The sequence below is a fragment of the Scomber scombrus genome, chromosome 7 (genome assembly GCF_963691925.1).
Source record: "Scomber scombrus chromosome 7, fScoSco1.1, whole genome shotgun sequence".
Classification (NCBI taxonomy): Eukaryota; Metazoa; Chordata; class Actinopteri; order Scombriformes; family Scombridae; genus Scomber; species Scomber scombrus.
In genome coordinates this window covers 13,422,735-13,443,536 of record NC_084976.1, presented here as the reverse complement: position 1 = coordinate 13,443,536, position 20,802 = coordinate 13,422,735, and the positions used below count along the sequence as shown (strand labels likewise).

Here is a 20,802-nt window from a genome sequence, read left to right as displayed (position 1 = left end):
TGTTTAACTGAAATGGCACAAAAAAGGATAAAAATGTCAAACTCAATCTAGATTTTACATTATGTAAAAAAAAAAAAAAAAAAAAAAAAAAAAAAAAAGACATAACAGGAATGTATTAAACAGTTTATTGGCCTATTTTACAATTTACGCAACAAGATTGGACTTAAATTTCACACACTGACATGAAAAAAAACGTACTATTCCTCAATTTACTAAAAGCACAATGATGAGCTGAATGTTGTCATAGTAACACACAAATAGATTTTTCTGTGAAACCACAAGCCTTCAAAGTCAGGATCAGCTCTGACAGATGTAACTTTTTTTTGGTCAGATCTGATCATTTCACGGTTGCGTAATCAGATGAAAACCCACAGAATCTGATTTCTTCTGATCAGACTCGAGCTGTTCTGGATAATTTAGATCTGCGGTGGTTGTGTTGAGATTCATACAGCTGAGAGGTACGCTGTTATTTCCACACAGAAAGAGTAGGATGGACTCTGTGTTTATGATGCTGGCATTAGTATTCAGACAGGTGAGATGCTTTCGTAAAGTCTAGTCAAGTCTTGATGACACTTTTAGACAAGGAAACTAAAGCCAACTCAACTTGCTGCTGGATTTAAAGGACCAGTGTATAGAATTTAGCAGCATCTAGCGGGACGGACCTGACAGAAATGGATATTAATATTAATGAGTATGTTTGAATTAGTGTATAATCACCTGAAAATAAGAATTGTTGTATTTTTGTTATATTAGAATGACCCTTTAAATCAACGTAGGGTGCTCACCACTAGATAACACTAAATCCTCCACAATGTCCTTTCAGCAGAAACACGTATCCAACTTTGTTTTGTGTTTTTTCATCTTTCATCTGACCAGAGGAAATCATACACGTCACTGAAATCCCATAAAAGCTGTTTGTCCACTGATACTGACACTTAGTCAAGTATAATAAAAATTAAGGAAACACTGTTCATTTACAGTGTAACATTATTATGAAAACCTTCTCTGCTTCGGTCCCGTTGGGCTTCTTTGATTCACTGCATCTTGTAGTTTTCAGGTCTGTGGGGAAAACACAGAAGAACACATTAGTTGGAGAGGCACAAAAGTCAGAGAAAAGGACTGATTACACAGAAAAACATGGAGAGATAGTGACAGACAAGAAACCAGACAGATCTGATCTTTTTTCCTTTTTTCAAAATGAGACAAACACGAAATGAGGATGCTGTGTCTGTTCTCTTTAATTTTGGGCAGAGATTGCAGCAGACAGATATTATCAGACCAGCTGGAAGCTGAAAACATTTTATCAATTGTAATAGCTCTGCTATCAACTACAGCAGTATGTTTATGTTGTTGATTTCCCATCTCATCACTTGTTTGTGTTGTGTGTATTATATGAGGGGGCGGGGGGTGGGGGTAGGGGGGCCCTGTATATCCAATAATAATCTTTTGCCTGTGCTCCAAGGTTTCTGAGCAAATATTAACTGTGTTTAATAAAGGTTAACGATTGAATCACCCTCGATGACCTCGACCCCATCTCCCCTGATACGCACACACATATTTGATCAGTAGAATGAATAAAGTGTGTGACTGAATAATAACTAGGCTATGGCCCATCTCTTAAATAAACCAGGATTAGCTTGACCTTGACGACCACACAGCGACAGGCCTGAGCAGACGTGCTGATTGGCTGAGGAGATTGGACCAGTAAACAATAAGAAGTGGCTCATTCATCACCGCGCGCGCACTCTGACAGCAACGCCGAACATAATACAGACATGCTGTAAGAGGCTCAAACACACAGAGGACAGTAACAATGAAAAGTTTTTTGGATCGAAGCTTTCTGTGTAAATTCAACGTTAAATTCATTTCATTTCAGTTATTACACTTCAACTTCGAGGTATACTGAGGTAGAACATGTCGATTGCTGTAAATTACCACATGGAAAAAGTTTAAAAGATCAGTCCACCCAAATTACAAAAGACATTACAGTTTGTTTATCCTGAGTCTGTTATAGTCAGTCCGCCCTAAAACTGTGGCTCAGTTTAAGCTGCAGGAGTTTCTGAGAGCTTGTGTGACGTGTTCTTCTAAATAAATTAATGACGAGTCTGAATCCCCTGCAGGCAGCCAAGAATTACTGCTGTCACAGATCAAGATGAGCTGACTGCTGAAGAAAATCATTTTGACTGATTATCACACTGACAAATGTGGGATTTATGTTCCGCTATAGTGGAAATATTTTATGTTTACAGGACAAAAGACTGCAAGGATGAGGACTCTTTTTTCCTTGCATTCATGTGTGAACGTGTGTTGTAAGTGTTTTTCCAAAATCAGGTGTTTTATTTTATTTAGACTGTTTCTTCTGTAGAAAGTAGTTTCACTACAAGTGGTTTACATGGAGGTCTTTGTTGTTTGCAGGGTAACTGATGTTGTTGCTCTTCAATGTTTTAAATGTAATTTTAAAATACTAAAACTGTAAATCAGAGAATATCTAAAAACCTGGACATATAAAGCCAAAATTATATGGCATGAGTTTTTGATGCTGATTCTTTAACGTGACAAATACCAACCGATCCAGTTTGGACACACCTACTCATTCAAAAGGTTTTTCATTACAATAACGAAACTGAGGACACCAGAACTATAAAATAACACATATGGAATCACATAGCAAACAAAAAATCATCTTTCATATTCCCATGTGGTGCTACTTCTGAGCCAAAACCGTTTCTAAATTACAACAACCTGAAGAGTCAAAGTATATCAAACCATCGGTGAGGCAAAGCTTTTAAATTAACCACAATCTTCTTTTTTTTTTTTACAAGCTTGCCAACAGTCTGAGTAGCTAAAACAAAGACCTGCAATGAATTTCGTAGCTGAGCTACAGCACTCGAAGACAGACCGATGGACAGATGGATGCTAAGGCTCGTGCTGAGCAGGTGGAGGACAGAACGCTCTCATTTAACCTGTCAGACTGATGTTTACTACAGGTGAAGGAAGAGAAATACAACATTATCGTGACAGTAAACCGCAGGTCACAATGTCAGTTTAATCTCCAACCAGAAAATACTTCACTCAGAAAAGCCATGAATATGATTATGCCAAATAACAGATGCTTCCCTCGCATCCCGCAGGGACACCTTGTGTGTCCCGACAGCCAGGAAGTGAAGAACAGACAAACTTTCTCCACCTATGTTTGCCACACTTCAGTAGAAAAATATCCTGTCCAAAATATTTGAATATAAATGCTAAAAATACATCAGCTGTTAATTACAATAAATAAATAAAAAATCCTGCTGAACAATATGACCGCAGACACATCTACAGAGTACAACTGAGTGGCCGTTATATTCTCGAGCACCTCTGTTATTATGTTTGGTGGCCGCACATTGAACAAAGCCTTCATTTAGAAAGCTTTTCAGGGAAGCTCAAAGGGCACCCTTTAGGCTTATTGACAACACAAAATATCTTCAAACAACAAATCAGACTTTATCGGGGACAGAATGATAAAGTCCTCGAGTCGTTTTCGTCGTCGTCCCATGTGTTTCCAGATATTCAATTATTCAGTGTGGTGGAGACAGGAGTTCACTGACTGACAACAAGAAATATCACAACACAAGCACCGATCGTAGACAATTGAATCCCCGAGAACAAACAATGGATAACATGTTTTTATCAATGTGCTCGAGACAAAAGGTAACACCGCCTCATAACAGCACATCATCAGAGACAACAGCTGTGTGATGCAGTTATTTAAAAAAAGAAAGAAAAGTGAATCAAAGTCTAGACATGAAAAAGATCAAGATGCCATAATTATATTCAGGAGCTCTGTCTGGTAGCTGTTGTTTTGCCTTTGACTGTAACTATTTGACTGGTAGGTAATTTATTCCATTCCTGATCCCAGAATACAAAAAACAAATTGTCACCCATCAAAGAAAACAGAAAACACCACTAAGACTCTAATAAACAGTAAGTAAAAAGGTCAACTTGTGGAAAAAGCTTTCATAGAGACTTCAAGTTTGTGCAAGAACATTTTACAGTCCCAACTGAAAGTGTTGATTTGGGGGAAATTCTCTTCCTTGTTTCTTTCTGTGCATCGTGTCACTGATGGCTGTTTGTTGGCTGACAGTCATTTATAGCACAGCCACATGTATTTATTAAGAGTCAAATTGACCATGAGAAGGGCTGGCAGGCTTTTCAATCAGATCTATTCATGCAAACGTTGCTTTGTAAAAATCATGAAATGTGTAAAAGCGCCTTCACCTCTGACGTGATCTAAGCAGGACAGGTCAAAGAGAGAGCACCCACTGTCATTAACAGAGTATTTAATGATCACTGACACTCTGCCTACTGACCCTCTACTTTAAAGTCAAGTTCACGAGTCCACAACAGTCCAAACGTTCACAGCAGACGTTTTGACTGGTCAGCAGTACTACACACGTGTTTCTAATAACATTAACGATGGCTGTGTTTTCTTCAAGTGTCCCAGCGAGCCATGACATAACAGTGTGACAGCATGCACAACACCAGGGGCCAGATGCATTAAACTCTGTAGATTCATGACCAAAACTGTGTGTGCACAAAGCCAGATAATGCATACGCCCAGATTTATAAAACCCTGTGTACGCATGGCTCTGTTTCATAAATCTCTGTCATTGTGAAACTGTGTGCACATGCACGAGCCTGTTCTCCACTCCTACAATCAGCTGTAAATGGATGAAGACAAGCACTGAACCAGCTGTTTTCATATCTAGTTTTTTTACACAGGTATCAATTCAACAAACAGGAAAGAAAAAGTGCAGTTTCACCAGTTTTGTTGCAGTGATGAGGTTCTCCAACAGCCAGAGGAGCTGTCATTACACACACCTGTGCGCCTCTTTATAGCGTCTGTGTCATTAATTCATCACACGGACCATAAACCATCGTCAGCAGTGAGATCTCATAAATGCAATCAATGATTAGTCTGTATCGCTCGTATCTAAACCGACTTAACAGTGTGTTAAGGCTAAGGATAAAATAAAAAGCAATTAGGAGTAAAATAAAATGTTGACTATTATGTAAAGTAAAAGAATGATAAATTAATCACACAAAACTAATTAATCAATATTACCGTAATAAATGTGCTCTTAATTGCCATTAACACAAAAATATCACACAATCAATGCAGCTGGTTGTCAACATAAACAAACAAAGTTGTACTAAAAGATTCAGTCTCTCAGCTTATATTTCACCTCCAGCTCAGTGTCTGTGTGAACATCCTGTGTTATAAATACCAGTTTATGTGTGAGAAATAACGCATGCATGGTGTTTTGTGTACACATTGTTTATGCATCTGGCCCCAGGAAACTCAAACTGAGGCGGCTGAAAGGAATTGAACCATATTTAAATTTTATTATTAACACCTGTGCTGTTCCTGCTGTGACTCGTCAAGAAAAAGGAGTGTGCCAAAAGACAAAGCGACTGTGTTGCTGCCTCGCCATCTGCTTGCATATGTTATTAATCCTGAGATTTTTGATTGTGAACTACACGTCACACATTACTACATAAGGAACTGCTCCAAACAGGAAAATCACAATGTCAGTTTATAACAGCTACTGCATTTCAGAGGCAGGGTGGTGAGTAAACACAAAGAGGGTCTTTAGCAAGGAACAGTTTCTGCTACATCAGCTGACTAAGAAAAGTGAGATGGTCCTCAATTCAATATCGCCCCCTTCTGGCTGTTTGTAATTAGTACAGAAAACCAGAAGATTACTGTGTGTGGTGATGGGGGGGTAGGGGGGTGGGGGACTACGTAGGACCAGTTCTTTGGAGACAAAAGCTTTGCCCCTAGTTGGGAAAAGGCAGATGTTTGTGTCAGTGGTCAAGGTTAGGGTTTGGGTAAGTCTCCAGAAAATGAATCCAAGTCTATTGAATGTCCCCAAAAGTGACCATGGTCTGATATGTGTGTGTACCAGGTATTCCTTTTTGTGTGAACATAAACAACTTCCTGTAACATAAAACATGAAATTTTAGGGCACAGACTAAGCTTTGGGGTTAGGATAAGAGGTAGGATCCTCTGAAGTGAGAGAAACACGACCGTGGGTGTGTGTGTGTGTGTGTGTGTGTGTGTGTGTGTGTGTGTGTGTGTGTGTGTGTGTGTGTGTGTGTGTGTGTGTGTGTGTGTGTGTGTGTGCGCGTACATGTATGTATTACTCAATATGACTCCACCAAATGACAGAAAATTAGGAAGATATTTATCGGAAGTTGTGTTCTTTTCAAAGTTTGTCTACCCATTAAAAAAGCCACTGGAAAGTAGAAGTTGGGGTGTATATTTTGTAATTGGTGTTTAATTCAGTCAATTGAGTATCAATAGTGCTACTAATGAGCATTTGTAGGAATTATAGCTTCTGCCAGTTATGAATAGTGCCAGCTTGTAGCAACTAGTTTACGGACGTCAGCATCTTGACAAAAATTGATCACAATGAATGCCCATAGCAGGCAAACAATTACCAATGAACATCATACCTGATGACAATTATACTTTAAAATGAGACATTACAGTTACATGGATCCTACAGTAAGTACATTGTTACTGCTTCATGACAGTGATTCAGTTTAGCTTATAAGTAGGTAAGACAATGTTCAGTGACACTTTTTTTTAACGTGTGGGCTGAATTTATATGACCGTGTAACACTCCACACAAATACACACACCACAATTTCTTTGAAAGGGAGACAACACTAAAGAGAGTGACTCACTGATCCTGATAATCCTGTGTGTACTATTTTCTTGTGTGCAGTAAACCAGATATATATGTGTGTGTGTGTGTGTGTGTGTGTGTGTGTGTGTGTGTGTGTGTGTGTGTGTGTGTTTGTTTTAACATACGGTATCCACAGTTTAGGGAAAGCGTCAATCTCTTCCTGTGTGTACTCGCTGAGCTTTCTGGGTATTTTTCTGGGCTGAGGCAGCTCCTCTGTCAGGTTGGCTCGGATGTCGTCTGGCAGCTCCTGGTGAGAGGTGGATAGAAGAGAAACATGTATTGAAAACAACTGTAGGCAGTACACAAAATTCAAGGAAAAAGGAGGGAAATGAAGAGGAGGTGACATGAAAAGTAGAAAATGAAGAGGTATATAAAGGAGACAATAAAAAAAGAGGAGAATAAAGAATATTGGTAGATATACCAATCACACCCTAAAATGATCTCAACAAGACTCTACAGGGGCTGTTGACAGTCTTTTCATCATTATTACAACAGCTGTGTGTAACTACAGACTAATTTAAGGAGCAGGCAAATAAATGTGACTAAAGATAAAAATGGGAATCTGAAAACACTTAAAAAAGATTCTCATCAGTAACTTCATGCTGCTTGGACTGTTCTGAGTCACAGATGGGACTGCCGACATTCATAAGGCTCAAAAAGCCATCTGCTGGTAATTAGGGGATGCACACTGCATACTGTCAAAGCTGCTGCTTGATATCAAGTCCGGACTGGGCCAAATAAATGACAGGTATCTGACTTCTTTCACTCCGACACCTCATTACATCACAAACCAAGATACAAAAGATCTGGTTTTCATCCTTTTTCCACACATGGCTAGGATTTATAATAGTGTTCTCATTTTATAATAATACATACTGTATTATAATAAAAAATGACATCCAGTTAATCTAGGTAAATTAAATGACTGTCAAACACATTTTTTGTTTCAATTTATTGCAAAAGCGTTGATGTGTTGCGCTGGTTCTTCTCATCCCCGTACTTAGAACTTAATCAGTATTAACTACATTCAAGTGCCAAAAATGTTTCTGAACTGTAGGTCTGTGAACTGCAGTGTCGATAATTCACTCCAACAATGACTCAAAGCATCTGTTTAATTCAATTAAATCATATCAAGGAGTAAGAGGAGACAGTCTACCACACTTTGAATGGAAATATATTAGACACCCAACGTTAAAGTGCACTTAAAGCTGAACAAATTACACTGTTAAAACACAACACAGAAAACAAAGTACAAGATTGATATTGACTGACAATAATCTTCAGACATGGAGTTTTCTGACACACAACAAAAGTAAGTATTCACTTTGCTTTGATCTTCACCAACTGTTAAGCTGCTAAATGCTGCATTGTGTTCACCTGCTAGTTGCTAACTTTGTCTGGATGGTATCTGAAACTGAGCAGACAGCTCACGATGGGTTTCCTGAGCTTTTTCACTGAACACAGCTGTCTGCTGCTGGAGAAAAGTTTGATGAGAGCAGTGAGACTGAACCTTATATAGTTATAGCTCATAAAACAAAAACAAACTGAAGGATGCTAAAATTTAACTTTGTAGAGAAGAGGAGAAATGAAAAGTCAGGTTATAATTCTCTCGGGTTTGTTACTATGAGTGACACCATTCACTTTACATGTAGTCATTTATATATTCAAATGTATATAAAAAATATTGATTAGTGCAAGTCAAAATGAAATCAAATTTAGTCATCGCTTTCTGCTGTCAAAAACAATGTCTGTGTTTTTAAAATTCATTGCTGATGGGGTTTTTTTTATTATTAAAAAAGGAAGAAAACAGATGGATCAGAAATGTTCCTTTTTCTTTTCAGCTGTCTGGAGAGGTGCGTCAATATGAAATTTAATTAGGTTTGACTGATTTATACAACAGTAAGAAAAACTACAATTGCTGGTTGGAAACACAGAGTGATCTTTTCAGTGCACCGTAAAGTCACAGCCTAAATGTTAAAGAAGACGACTACTGGCCAGGGCATTGATCCTTCAAACAGCCACACTGACTGAAAAGAGGGTAGATCTATTCCGTCATAGGCAACATCCATTTTTTTCTCCTTCACTGAGACAACCCAGTGGAACAAAATATATTAACTGTACCTAATTAATTAAAAATGACCTGAATTTAGTAAAACTGGCTTGTTCGTTTATATCTGCAAAATGATATCAGATAATGTGTCCTCTCTGTGATGGTCCTTGATTAACCTGGATGATTAAGATGTAGGTGGTTGTCAATAGACGTGTCAGCTCTGAGAAATAAGGAGGAACAGTGAACTTACGTCTTCAGGAAAGATGTGTAGTCGCTGCATCATGGTGCGCCGGTGCAGATTCTTAGGCAGCATGCCGTAAACAGCTAACTTCACAATCTGGTGAGAAGAAACACATTAGCACGATTTATATACAGTTAAAGTACTGTTTCATTTTAAATTTTTATATTGTTCTAACGTTTGTTTTTCAGTGCGAGGCTGGTTGCACAAATGAATGTGAATTCAACTTGGACAGAGTTACTGGATAGAAATATTGGATGTAGATGTTGGACAGAGGCAGTGCTGACAAATCACTCATCTGTCCAACTCCATTTCTCCCTCTGCTCTGGCCAACCCTCATTTCAACTAAACTACCATCAAGACACACGTCTGTGGTCAGAGGCTGGATCTAAATCTGGATCAGCAGAGAGCCAACAGCTGAGGATGTGTCTCTCCTGCCTTTGTGAAGTGCAGATTGGGAACCAAGAGGAGGTCACTCACCTACGTCTGATGGTTCCCTCATGACAAGAACAATTTACTGCGATTTCTGCACGTTGAAGCACTCAACTAAACCATTGCTGTTGATGCTGAAATGATTCTGAACAGCCCTGTTTGCTCTTGCGTAGCGTCTAAATGACTCTTGGCCCGCAGAGCTCAGAATTCAGGACTGGTTCACAATTTTTCAAGTCTGTCTTAAAACAACAGTCAGGTGCCCACAAAAACACTGAAACAGGCTTTTCTTGCTATAATCATTCTTCCCCTGTTCGTACTGGACATTAGATGATCCTTTCATAATGCACTTACAATGTAAGTGATGGGGGACAAAATCCACCAGCCTACACCAAAACTAATAATAGTGCTTTTGTTGGGGACTATTTTCAGGTGCGGATTGATACACATTTAATGTTCTGGTGAGTTTTTAAAATGGCACCAGGATTACTTTTGTGGATCAAATCTAAATTAACCACGGTGCTCATCCTTAAAATCAAGAGTAGCTGTTTCTGTCTTGTGCCAAAGCTTCAATGTTTTGTGACAAAGGAGCCGACTGCCAGTCGTTTGTCAATACTGAATGTAGGTCACATGAAGCTCTGAATGCAATTATCACTGCGTGTGGAGCCAGACTCGACTCTTCCTGTCACAGACTGAGGAGTCCATAACCCTGAAACCATGAATATGCAACACAACCAAAACCACAGGATTTATCCTTCAACTGACATTCTTCTACTGATTTTTCAAAAGGCCCGAACCACCGCCAACATCATCATCATCACCAGTGCAAATCCACTGTCACATTAATATGCACAAACAGCACGTATGACGAAAAGGATAAGTGTCACACCAGCTGACACCTTCACTGCACAGCATGTGGCGCCCACACAAGAAATTAAAACTAATCTCCGAGAATGTGTGTTAAATCATACACACAATATAATATCAATACATGCTGAAAGGCGGCAGTGACATTTTGAAAACTTTTAGAATATTTATTCGTGAAAATACTTTATTTAAAAACGGAGAATGCATAACAACACTTACAGCTTTGGGGTCCTTGGAGTGAAGCTGGACAGCTGTGACCTGTCTGAACCCACCTGGATACCTTCAAATAAAAAGACAAAACTAAATGAATGCAAGTGACGAATGATAAGCTAAAGTAATTAAACCAACGTGTATTAGATGATATGAAACTATACTGCTTTAACATCTCTGACACTTATCTTGTACTCCATCAACAGTAATTACATAAAACGTAAACATGAAACATTATTCATATATCATCTGATGTACAACACTTCTATAATCATGCCAACCACGCAAAAAACACTCCTACCAAACACAATTAAGAGATGAATATATTTAAAACATACTAAAGAGATTTCTATTATGGATTCTGCAGTTCACTCATTTAAACAAATAAAATAGGTTGTCCACTTATAGTACACAGAGGTAATGTATTTTAATGACTTTGTATCAGCTGTAATAAATGAGCATTTTACGCAGATCTCACTGTGTGCCACTTTGAAAATCTATAAGCTGAGAGATAAACCCCTCAGCTCTCAAATATACATGCATACATTACAACACAGAAGAAACTGGATTATTCAATCAAGCTATTCTCTTCATAACAGGTCACCATCGTGAGCAAATTCTTCTTTGAGACAGAAAAAAAGTCTGTGAGTCCATAAAATAAATAAAAACAACACCAGAACATCACTGAAGCTGCGGTTTACAACTGTGAACAAGAGGCCACAGAGACATAGTTGCTTTGTCTTGTTTAGTTCTTTTACTTTCCTGTCGTATTTTCCAATGTGTTGTTATGCTTTGAAAAACAAAAACAAACTGGAGACAGAGAAGGAAAAAAAGGACAGGAAAAGTGGATTTAATATGTGAGATACTGTAGTATTATGAACTCACCCCGTGTGTGATGAATAGACTTTCTGCTCCCATTTGTTTCCAGAGAAAGCGATGTGTTTGCTGTTTATTATGACAACGTGATCACCACAGTCACCTGCACACATGATAAATAATATGATCAAATAAAACGTCATCTCATAGTATTAGTACTGGGTTATGTATTAGAGAGCAGAAAGCAAAAATATTTCCTATGTATAAAATGTATCCTCTACCGACATCGTGTGGCTGTTTCTCGCCACAACAGACTGAACTACTCACTCAGTGCGTGATAGATGGGTTTGTGTTTGCCCTGTAATCTCACAGAGCACATGGTCGCAAGCTTCCCGGGAGGCTGCATCCGGGCATCGATTACGAACCAGGAGCGAGCGAAAGTCGCCCATTGCTGAAAGGAGAGAGAACAGGTTAAATAAACTGACAAGTGTGGGTAAATACTATCAGAAACAAGAGACTCTGCAGTCTGCACTTCCTGTGACAATAAATGGGAGCTTGTGTCCTGCTTCAAGCTACTATGCACCACCAAACTATCCTTGTAATAATATTCTCACACAGATTTTCAGGAAAAAAATACCACATTTAATTCCTGTTTTCTGCTCTACGCATTACAAAGCACAAGCAGCAAGGAAGGAAGCGATAAGTGTCAAACATCCTCCTCTGCACAGTTTGTGTCAGACACCAAATTTAGGCGCATTTGCATTTTTCATCATTTTATGAATCAAACCACTAATTGCAAAAATAAGAATCAGATTAATTGACAATCAAAGTAATCATTAGATGCAGCAACAATAAAAAAAAAAAAACAACTAAAAATTATTTTTCTTATTTAAACAAAAAAGAAAAAAGAGAAACATGGGTAGGAGTCCAAAGTATGTTAATATTAAATGTGATCGTATCAACAAAAGTGTGTTTGTGGGGAATTAAAGTGTTTGGATTGAAAGCTGCAGTAACACAACACCTGATAACACTGGTATTCCTTTCTGTGAAAAGGATCATACTAATGAACCAGAAAGTAAGGAATAACATTATTTTTGTTTTGTACTACTGGCTAAAGGACTTAAAAACTGATAATGATGGAAGATGTATCACTGAATAGCCTATTATCCTTAAAAACTTAAGGGGAAATTGTCACTGTTATTTAAAGAGTAGACCAGGATTAATCTGTTTAGGTGTTAAATTACCGTTTATCTAACCTGTTGTCTGACCCAACATGAGGACTTTGGAATAGGTGCTGTCTTTTGGGGACAGTGTTTCATTTGAAGCCTCAGCCCTGCAGGGACTTTATTAGACAATGGCTTAGATGGACAATGGACACTAGTTTAAGAAGTAATTTGCACTGTTTAAGATACAAAGCCAGTACAATGAATAGAAACCCGAACTTTGTGAACGGAGAAGAAGGATTAGTGAAGAAATTATCTCTTAGGAAAATATAGTTATATAATTTGGTCTGTAACGCTGACATCCTGTCCTTGCAATGTGTATTAGGGTTGTTTGTATTTGGTCTTGGTTATATTCATAAAATGTATATAAAAATGTAAAAAATAAATAAATAATAATAATTATGACAATACATTATGTTCCATTAAAATGACCCATTTGTGACATCTTCTAACTTACAAAGATAATATTGCAAATTCCCTGACTTCTCCTACATGAAATAAACGTACCAAACCTTTTTATATCTTAAATTTGAGGTCCTAACATTTATATTACAAAAAGGCTCAAAAGTGGCAGCAGGTAGGCTAATGAAAAGATGCCATAAAGTGCACCACTGCATGTCACCGTCTTAAGGTTTCATGGAAATGAACGCAAAGTTGTGTAACCACATGCATGCAATAAAAGAGCCCAGTTGTATAAAACAAACAAAACTAATAAAAACAAAACCTGCTTTGCTTTTAGCTAACATAACATGACGGGATGATTTTACGACGCAGGTGACAGTTGAATGAGCCTGAGCTAAAAGACGCTAAAAATAGTAAGTTAAAGCTACAACAGCTTCAGCTCAATAGGGACTTTCTCTAACCATTACTTTAACCTTCACTGACAATTTAACAACATTAGACTTTTTAGTTTCATCACATCTTCATCAAATCTCACACATACCGCGGCTAGCTCGTTAGCAACCTTACAGAACATGCTTAGTAACGGTTGTTAGGGCATATGAGGTGACGACATTTAACGAGTTAGCGGTGAAAAGTAGCTACAGTGGGATAATGACAAACATATAAATAAAAGCTTACCTGGGCAGATCTAGAGAAACTTGACATTTTGATGAGACTAGCAGCACATCCTCAATGCATTTGACCCTCAACTCAACGTGAGTGACGGTCCTTTCGGAGCTTTCACTCGGCTGAAACATGACTTCAAAATTCACCGTTCCGCTTTTATCTATAGTTAGCCTAATGATACAAAATGTAACATGCAGCTATTATATTTCTACCCTTATACTAAATGTTTGGATATTTGACCAAAAGAACATTTCTGGTGACCTATTCAGTTTTTAATCTAATATGTTTTTCTACTCGGATTTATTTTGACGTCGCATTTTACGCACTTCCTTCCCGCAGCAGAGAGGGAGCGCGGGGACTTTTGACAAGTTACCGACTGTCGGCACTGAATAGCATGAGCTTTATTATCCTTAAAAAACTAAGTAAAGGGGAAATTGTCACGGTTACTTAAAAGACTCGAGCAGGATTCATCTGTTTAGGTGTTAAGTTGCCGTTTATCTTACCCAACATGAGGACTTTGGAAGAGGTGCTGGCGACTCTGCAGATCGCTAAACTGAAGGAAGAAGATCTGCAGAAAACTATCCACTGTCTGTCTTTTGGGGACAATGTTTCATCTGCAGACTACTGCCTGATGGAGCTGGACGACACGCTGTGCAAACACATAGAAGCTGGGCAAAGGTAAGATATTTAAAATGTGTATTAATGAACCGGTAAGGCCTCTTCTGTCTGTGTGTCGGGAGGAAACACAATACGTATTATCTGACAATTTTCTTTTAAATGTAAGAAAAATGATTGAAAATGCAAATACACAAGTTCCCAGAGCTCACGGTGACATGCAGATTCCTTGTTGCATCCAACAGCCCAATAAACAAACATCAATTAATTTATAATGTTATAAAAAGTAGAACAATTGCATTTTGCTTGATATATGATTTAATAATTAATCACAATTCTTGTTTGTCATATAACATTGAATATTATAGGGGTGGGCAATGTATCAATATTTTGGTATGGTGATATGTTAGGGTTAGGTTTATTTATCAAAAATCTCAGTGTAAATATTTTGTGACTGCACCAATAGTCAACCCTACAATATCACTGCGATATCGATAGCAAGGCATTTAGTCAAAAGTATTGTTTTAAAATGTTATTTTATTTTTTCCATATTGCCCAGCCCTAATTCAATATTTATTATTTAAGACTTAATTGTCATCCACTCAGTTAAGTGATAGTGCTGAGGGTGGCAGATGATGCTCAGATGATCAGGATGTATAAAAACATATGGACAACTAACAATGATTGTTTCATGTTTCACAGTCTGGTGATTCGAGGGGATAAGGATGAGCGTGCTGTGCTGTGTAGTGGTGACAAAACGTATGATCTAAAAATTGCAGACACATCCAACCTGCTGCTCTTTGTGCCAGGATGCAAAACACCTGACCAACTAACTAACAGCCTGGACAGCACTCATGTGGCGCACACTCAGGTGTGGAAATGAGACACACACACAAATATACATATACACACACAATTTATTGAGCTCATAATACTGTCCTACTTGTGTTGTAGATTTGGGGATTTTGTAACAGTTACTGGGAACTGAGGAAACAGCGGCCCAAACTGAAGAAACTGAAGAAGATTTTGATGGAGAATCCTTATGAAGGACCTGCTTTAGGAGGGCAGGAGGAAAACACAGACAACAGGGTAAAAGCATATCCTACAGTGAAGTTATTACTATTATATTTAGGTGGACTATTCAAGGCCAGGTATAAAGCAGCAGTGAGAAGTTTTTACTCTTTTAATAGTACCCATGGTAGATGCCTGTCATGATAGATACTATCTATCAGGCAATATAATAATAATAATAATAATAATAATAATAATAACAACAATAATAATAAAAATGAGTTAAAATTGTCATAGAACAAAATATATTAAAAAAGCATATGACACATATTGTTAATCACACATTAAAAGCAGTGAAAAGTAGAAAAGGTTTTGATTAGTGATTTGAATATGGACAGACCGGTATAGTCTCAGATGTGTTTATAGCGATAACTGTGGCAAAACTTACTGTCTCCCATTTATTCTGTGTTAGCTGCAGCTCCTATTGTGCCTGTGCAAAAGTTTAAATTTTAGCGGGTTTCAAGATAATTTTACACGCTAAAAACATTTTGTTATTACAAATAAGATCTCTGTTAGGTAAAAATGTCTGAGAGATCATAAAATGACTGTATGCATATTTGCTGCCAGTACACAATGCAGGATCTGTTGGAGAAGATCCAGGCCAGTGAAGAAGAGATACAGACCCACTTAGAGACCATCCACGCCTGTCAGATTGATGGTAACCTGTGACATTAAAAAAACATGTTTACTTATATATTAATGGTTAATGTTGTTTTTTTCTGAAAAGCAGTGCAGTACAGGGTAGATGCTTTTGTGAATGTATTCTCTCTCTTTCAGTCTTTTCTCTAATTCTTCACAGTTCTTACTCATATCAATAACAATACAGAGAGTTACCAGATGCTCAGAGACAGAGTGTTTTCTTTCCTCCAGGATACTGGCGAGTGCTGGACTTTGACTACGAGATGAAGCTGCTCGGTCATGTGACTCAGCTGGTGGATTCTGAGTCATGGTCTTTCAACAAGGTATTTCTTCAAACCAGTCTGGAAGAGTTAGCCCCACTGGAGCCCAAGTAAGTTAACATCTGTGATCCTTATGCTGACCAGTAGAGATCTATGAGAGAAAGAACAAAATACCAACAAGTTCATAAGAGGAAACCGGTGCAGAGCCGACTGCTCTGCCCTTAAAACGCAATGTCTGCATTTTCCAGAACAGAGTCGGGAAAAAGGCTCTACAGTTAAAAAAAACAGCAGAGGGGAATCACCTTGTGTATTAGTCTTTTAGATGAATTGATTTACATTATCTGTGATTGTTGGTTTTCAGTTGTACTGAGACTATATAAACAAAAAAAACAACCCAAAAACAACTAATCATATTATACTGACTAACTGAGCATTTTAAGGCTGTATATATGTATAATATTGTAGACCCTTAGTTTAGTTGGCCAAATATGTTCCGTTACTGTATTAATGTTATATTCTTCCTCATTCACAGAGAAATGATCGAGCACTGTTTAAACTGCTACGGCAACCGTTACACTGAAAATGGTAAGAAAATATTTTCTGAATAGTCAACCGACGGAGCCGAAATAACTACTGTACTCTACAATTTAAAGTGTCCACTAACTTCTCCATATCCTCCACTGTCCACACAGACCAAGTGTTTTATGCCCTGCATGAGGATAAAGTTTGTCGGGCCACAGCGTTACTGCTGCTACAGAATGCTGTTAAGTTCAACCTGAGGGAGTTTCAGGAGGTCTGGCAGCAAAGCGTCCCAGACGGCATGAGCACACAGCTGGACCAACTCAAGGTTTGGATCTGTCTCTCTTACTTCCTCCTGAGTAGGAAAGGTTTTTTAATTTTTTTTATATATATATATATATATATATATATATATTTTTTTTTTTTTTTTTTTTTTTTTTTTTTTTTTTTTACATCATTTCAGTATTATGCTCTTTTAACAAAGTAGCAATTCCCTGGATTTGCTCATTTCTACTGACTTCTCTTGAAGTCTTTTTTAGAAACTGAATCCAGTTCTGACTTTGTTGTAAATTCCCCAGAGCTTCGCCCTGGTGGACCGGACCTCCCGTCCAGAGACCATCTACCTGCTGCGGGTGGAAGATCTCCCAGAAGACACGTTAGAGCGCTTCAATCATCTCTTCACACTCAAAGAGAAATGGACAGAGGACGACATCACGCCATACATACAGTTAGTGTCATCCATTTTGGAAATTATCATAACCTATGCTATGAAAGCAAAAGCGTAATGACATGTCAAATACCTGATTATTTATGTAAAATAACAGCACATTTGACTCACTGGTGGAGATTTTGAACCTTTTAGGTTATTTGATTTTATAGATGATCTGATGCTTTATAATTTGTTCTCCAGGGACTTGTGTGGAGAGAAACAGACCACTGGAGCCCTCCTCACCAAATACGCTCGATCTTCAATGCAAAATGGAATCAAAGTCTTCAACTCCAGAAGGCCTGTCGCTACATGAACATATCAACTGTCCAGTATCGTCCAGTATTTACATTTGGAAAATTATGTGTTTATATGTATCCTCTGTAATTATTGTACTTACTGCAGTGTGTTAAATTTCAAATACATTAATCAAACTTCTAGCTGTAACCTGGCTGCTTCGGTTTTTCCTTTGTAAAAATGTTACATATTGGTAATAAAATAAGTTTTCATATAATTGTCACAGGTGGTTTTCTCCCCTCCTGTTTTCCTTAACTAACCTTAGTTGAACCTTTTTAAGCAGCTTTTTTGTTTTCCAGCAGGAGTTTGAAGTATGAAGAATTACAAATGTACTTAGCAGGCGCTGTGCTGGGGACTGCCCACAAGAGGGTGGTCTATGCTGATAAATCTAAGTTCCACACAGTGACTGAATATTAACTAGTTGGCATCCATCTGTCTCGCTGTGTATTCAAATGACAGACCAGTTTGAAAGCATTCACACGATCACATATATCAGTTAGTTGTCAGATTGTTTTATTTTCCTGCTTAATGTCCTCAAGTTGTTCAAAACTATCACTTTTCTGTAGAGATAAGATATTCATGTATTAGTCCCACAATGAGGAAACTGGATCATAGTCTCAGTCCAATGTAGAGCTGAAATGATTAATCAAAATTACAAAACTAATCTGCAACTCTTTTGATCACTGATTATTGCTTGAGTCATTTTTAAATTTAAGGGAAAAAATAACAAAAATGTGTTTTCCAGCTTATCTTAATAGTTTGTTGTTTTCTGAGTCTTTCATGATTGTAAACTTAATATATTTAGGTCTTGTTTTGTCCTGACTGTTGGTCAGGACAAAACAAGACAAAGATATTACTTTGAACTCTAGGAATTTGTAATTTGCCAACATTCTGTAGAAGAAGCAAGTGATCCAGAATATTCATTAGATTAATGAATAATGAAAATGATTGTTAGTGGCCACCCCACATTTAACTTATTTAATTATGATAGTAGAGGAGACTAAAAATTAACCCAAACAGCTGATATTCTACAGAATGAGATTATGGGAACAGAGGAGCAAAAAGATTTTGGGGGTGTATTAATGCAGAAAAGGTGAAAAATCGAAAATACAGAAGTTGACAATCCATAGGAGTCACGTTAAAATAGATAAAGAATTTGAAGAAATCTGAACTAAATAGGAATTAAGTATAATTTTTTTTTAAATTTAAATCAGTCCTGTCTTTCAGATGTCTGTATAGTTCATGCATGCAGAGGTTAGTAGATCAGCAGTCAGTCATGTGTGACTCAGTGTGTGTTAAACATACACAGACTGTGTTTCTAACTGTCTGTGTGTGAGTCAGTATTGCTGGCAATTGAGGAGGAGTTGACCAGAAACTAACAAAAAAACAACACAAATGTCTGTGTCAACACAAACACACTCACACACATCTGTATCCTCAAAACTACTTTATCTGCACTGGCAGACTGACTAACCCTGACATCATCGATGGAGCGCTGAGATATCAGTGCTTTGCTGGTCTACATGGCGCCTGCAAAATGATGAATTCTCTTTAATTTTCCTCTCTTCCTCTGACATGGTAACTCTCTTCACACATCATGACTTCACTTGATTCTCTATTCCTCTTTTTTCGTCCTCCTTCTCCTTTCGATAAAAAAACCCCACTTACTGTGTGGCTGGTTGTCAACTTATCTTCCTCTTTCACACAATCATATAGACTGAATGAGTAATCAAAGTATTACAGGATGAGAGCAGTGTGAGTAACCATGTAAAGCGATGATAAAAACTTTAATGATGATAGTATAAGACAAAATGTGCTGACTTTCAGTTAAGCACAATACTGGCAAGAATTAAAATACAAATCTCAATACAAAACAATCAAAAAGCAGGTGAATAAAAACTTTTAAAGATGTTTTCTTTTGGATGACACTGGAAACTGACAGAAACATGAGGGGTTTGAACAGCTCCACAATTTCTCATTTATTAGCTAACAGTTGTTATTGAGTCCCCCACCTCACCCCCCTACTACTCGCAGGTGAGCAATTGACTGTGGAGCTGATTTTCCAGACTTTCTTATACTTTGTTATTTCTACACATTTGCAAACCTACAAATTAGGTTTCTATTCTAATCCTTTCTGCAGCCCATTAAAATAAGGCATAAAGACAAATACAGTACCTGAGAAACTTCTCTATCTCATGCTCACATCTCATTTTCATGGTCTTGTTCCAGATAGTAATCCTGCATATGCTCGCTTCTGAATATGATTTAAATGATTATGTGGCATGACAATATTGCATTACTTTTGATTTTCATTAAACCTTTACATCCCCTCTCTTTGGTCCTGACTGAAGTCCTGAGTTCCAACATTATGTCAATCAATTAAATCTTCATTTAAAACATGATTTATTTACATTAGTTATTTTGAATTTAAATGTAAAATGTGTTTATGTTATAAGACTCATGACACTGTTGTGCCACAACAAGAGGGTTCTGGGTTCGAACCCACCAGCCTGCTGGGCCCCTTGTGTGAGTTTCCATGCCACAGACTAACAACATGCAGGTTAAGTTAATTGGTGACTCTCAACTGCCTGTAGGTGTAAATGTGAGTGTGAACGCTTGTCTGTCTCTATACTATGTTAGCCAAGTGACTAACTGGCAACCTGTCCAGGGTTTTCCCCGATTGGCTCCAGCCCCCCACAACCGTCTAGAGGATAAGTGGTAAACAAAATGGATGGATGGGTAATTTCTTCATCCTTTCTCATGATTCTCTTCAATTCACATTTAAATTGGAAACAGATGCTAAAATAAATATTTTTAAACTAAATCTCAAGTATTTTAGTTTGATTTGATTGTGTGTTTAGGAATTAAGCAGTCCAGCAGTGGTTACAGTGATAATCCTCTCCTCCACTTCATTGGAGGCTCAGCATCCTGTGTGGTACCTGGCTACCTGGGCAGCATGTCCTGCAGGTCAGCCACAACATAGGCTACCACAGCCCACAATGCTGAGCAGAGGTTCATTTCTTGAGGGTCTGAACAGTCATGGTGTCACCTTCACAG

The 20,802-nt window shown here is 37.8% G+C and overlaps 3 protein-coding genes across 3 annotated transcripts in view; 1 reads left to right on the top strand and 2 right to left on the bottom strand.

Moving 5' to 3' along the window:
* Positions 1-110: 110 nt before the first annotated feature.
* mrpl13 (mitochondrial ribosomal protein L13) lies at positions 111-13,744 on the bottom strand. Its single transcript, XM_062422521.1, has 7 exons — positions 13,651-13,744; positions 11,675-11,798; positions 11,417-11,510; positions 10,541-10,601; positions 9,038-9,124; positions 6,863-6,984; positions 111-1,059 (listed from the first exon to the last, which is right to left on the bottom strand). Exons 1-7 carry the CDS (start codon positions 13,675-13,677, stop codon positions 1,035-1,037), a joined length of 540 nt encoding a protein of 179 aa, XP_062278505.1. The 5' UTR covers positions 13,678-13,744; the 3' UTR covers positions 111-1,034.
* A 235-nt stretch (positions 13,745-13,979) lies between these two features.
* On the top strand, positions 13,980-18,942 carry dscc1 (DNA replication and sister chromatid cohesion 1). The gene is made up of 9 exons (XM_062422206.1): positions 13,980-14,316; positions 14,956-15,124; positions 15,208-15,342; positions 15,892-15,982; positions 16,195-16,333; positions 16,756-16,808; positions 16,916-17,070; positions 17,321-17,469; positions 17,653-18,942. Exons 1-9 carry the CDS (start codon positions 14,147-14,149, stop codon positions 17,762-17,764), a joined length of 1,173 nt encoding a protein of 390 aa, XP_062278190.1. The 5' UTR covers positions 13,980-14,146; the 3' UTR covers positions 17,765-18,942.
* A 571-nt stretch (positions 18,943-19,513) lies between these two features.
* Positions 19,514-20,802, bottom strand: part of LOC133983207 (carboxypeptidase Q-like) — a gene marked incomplete in the record, with an annotated part of 17,767 nt that continues 16,478 nt past the window's right edge. The window contains 1 exon segment of the mRNA XM_062422205.1: positions 19,514-20,627.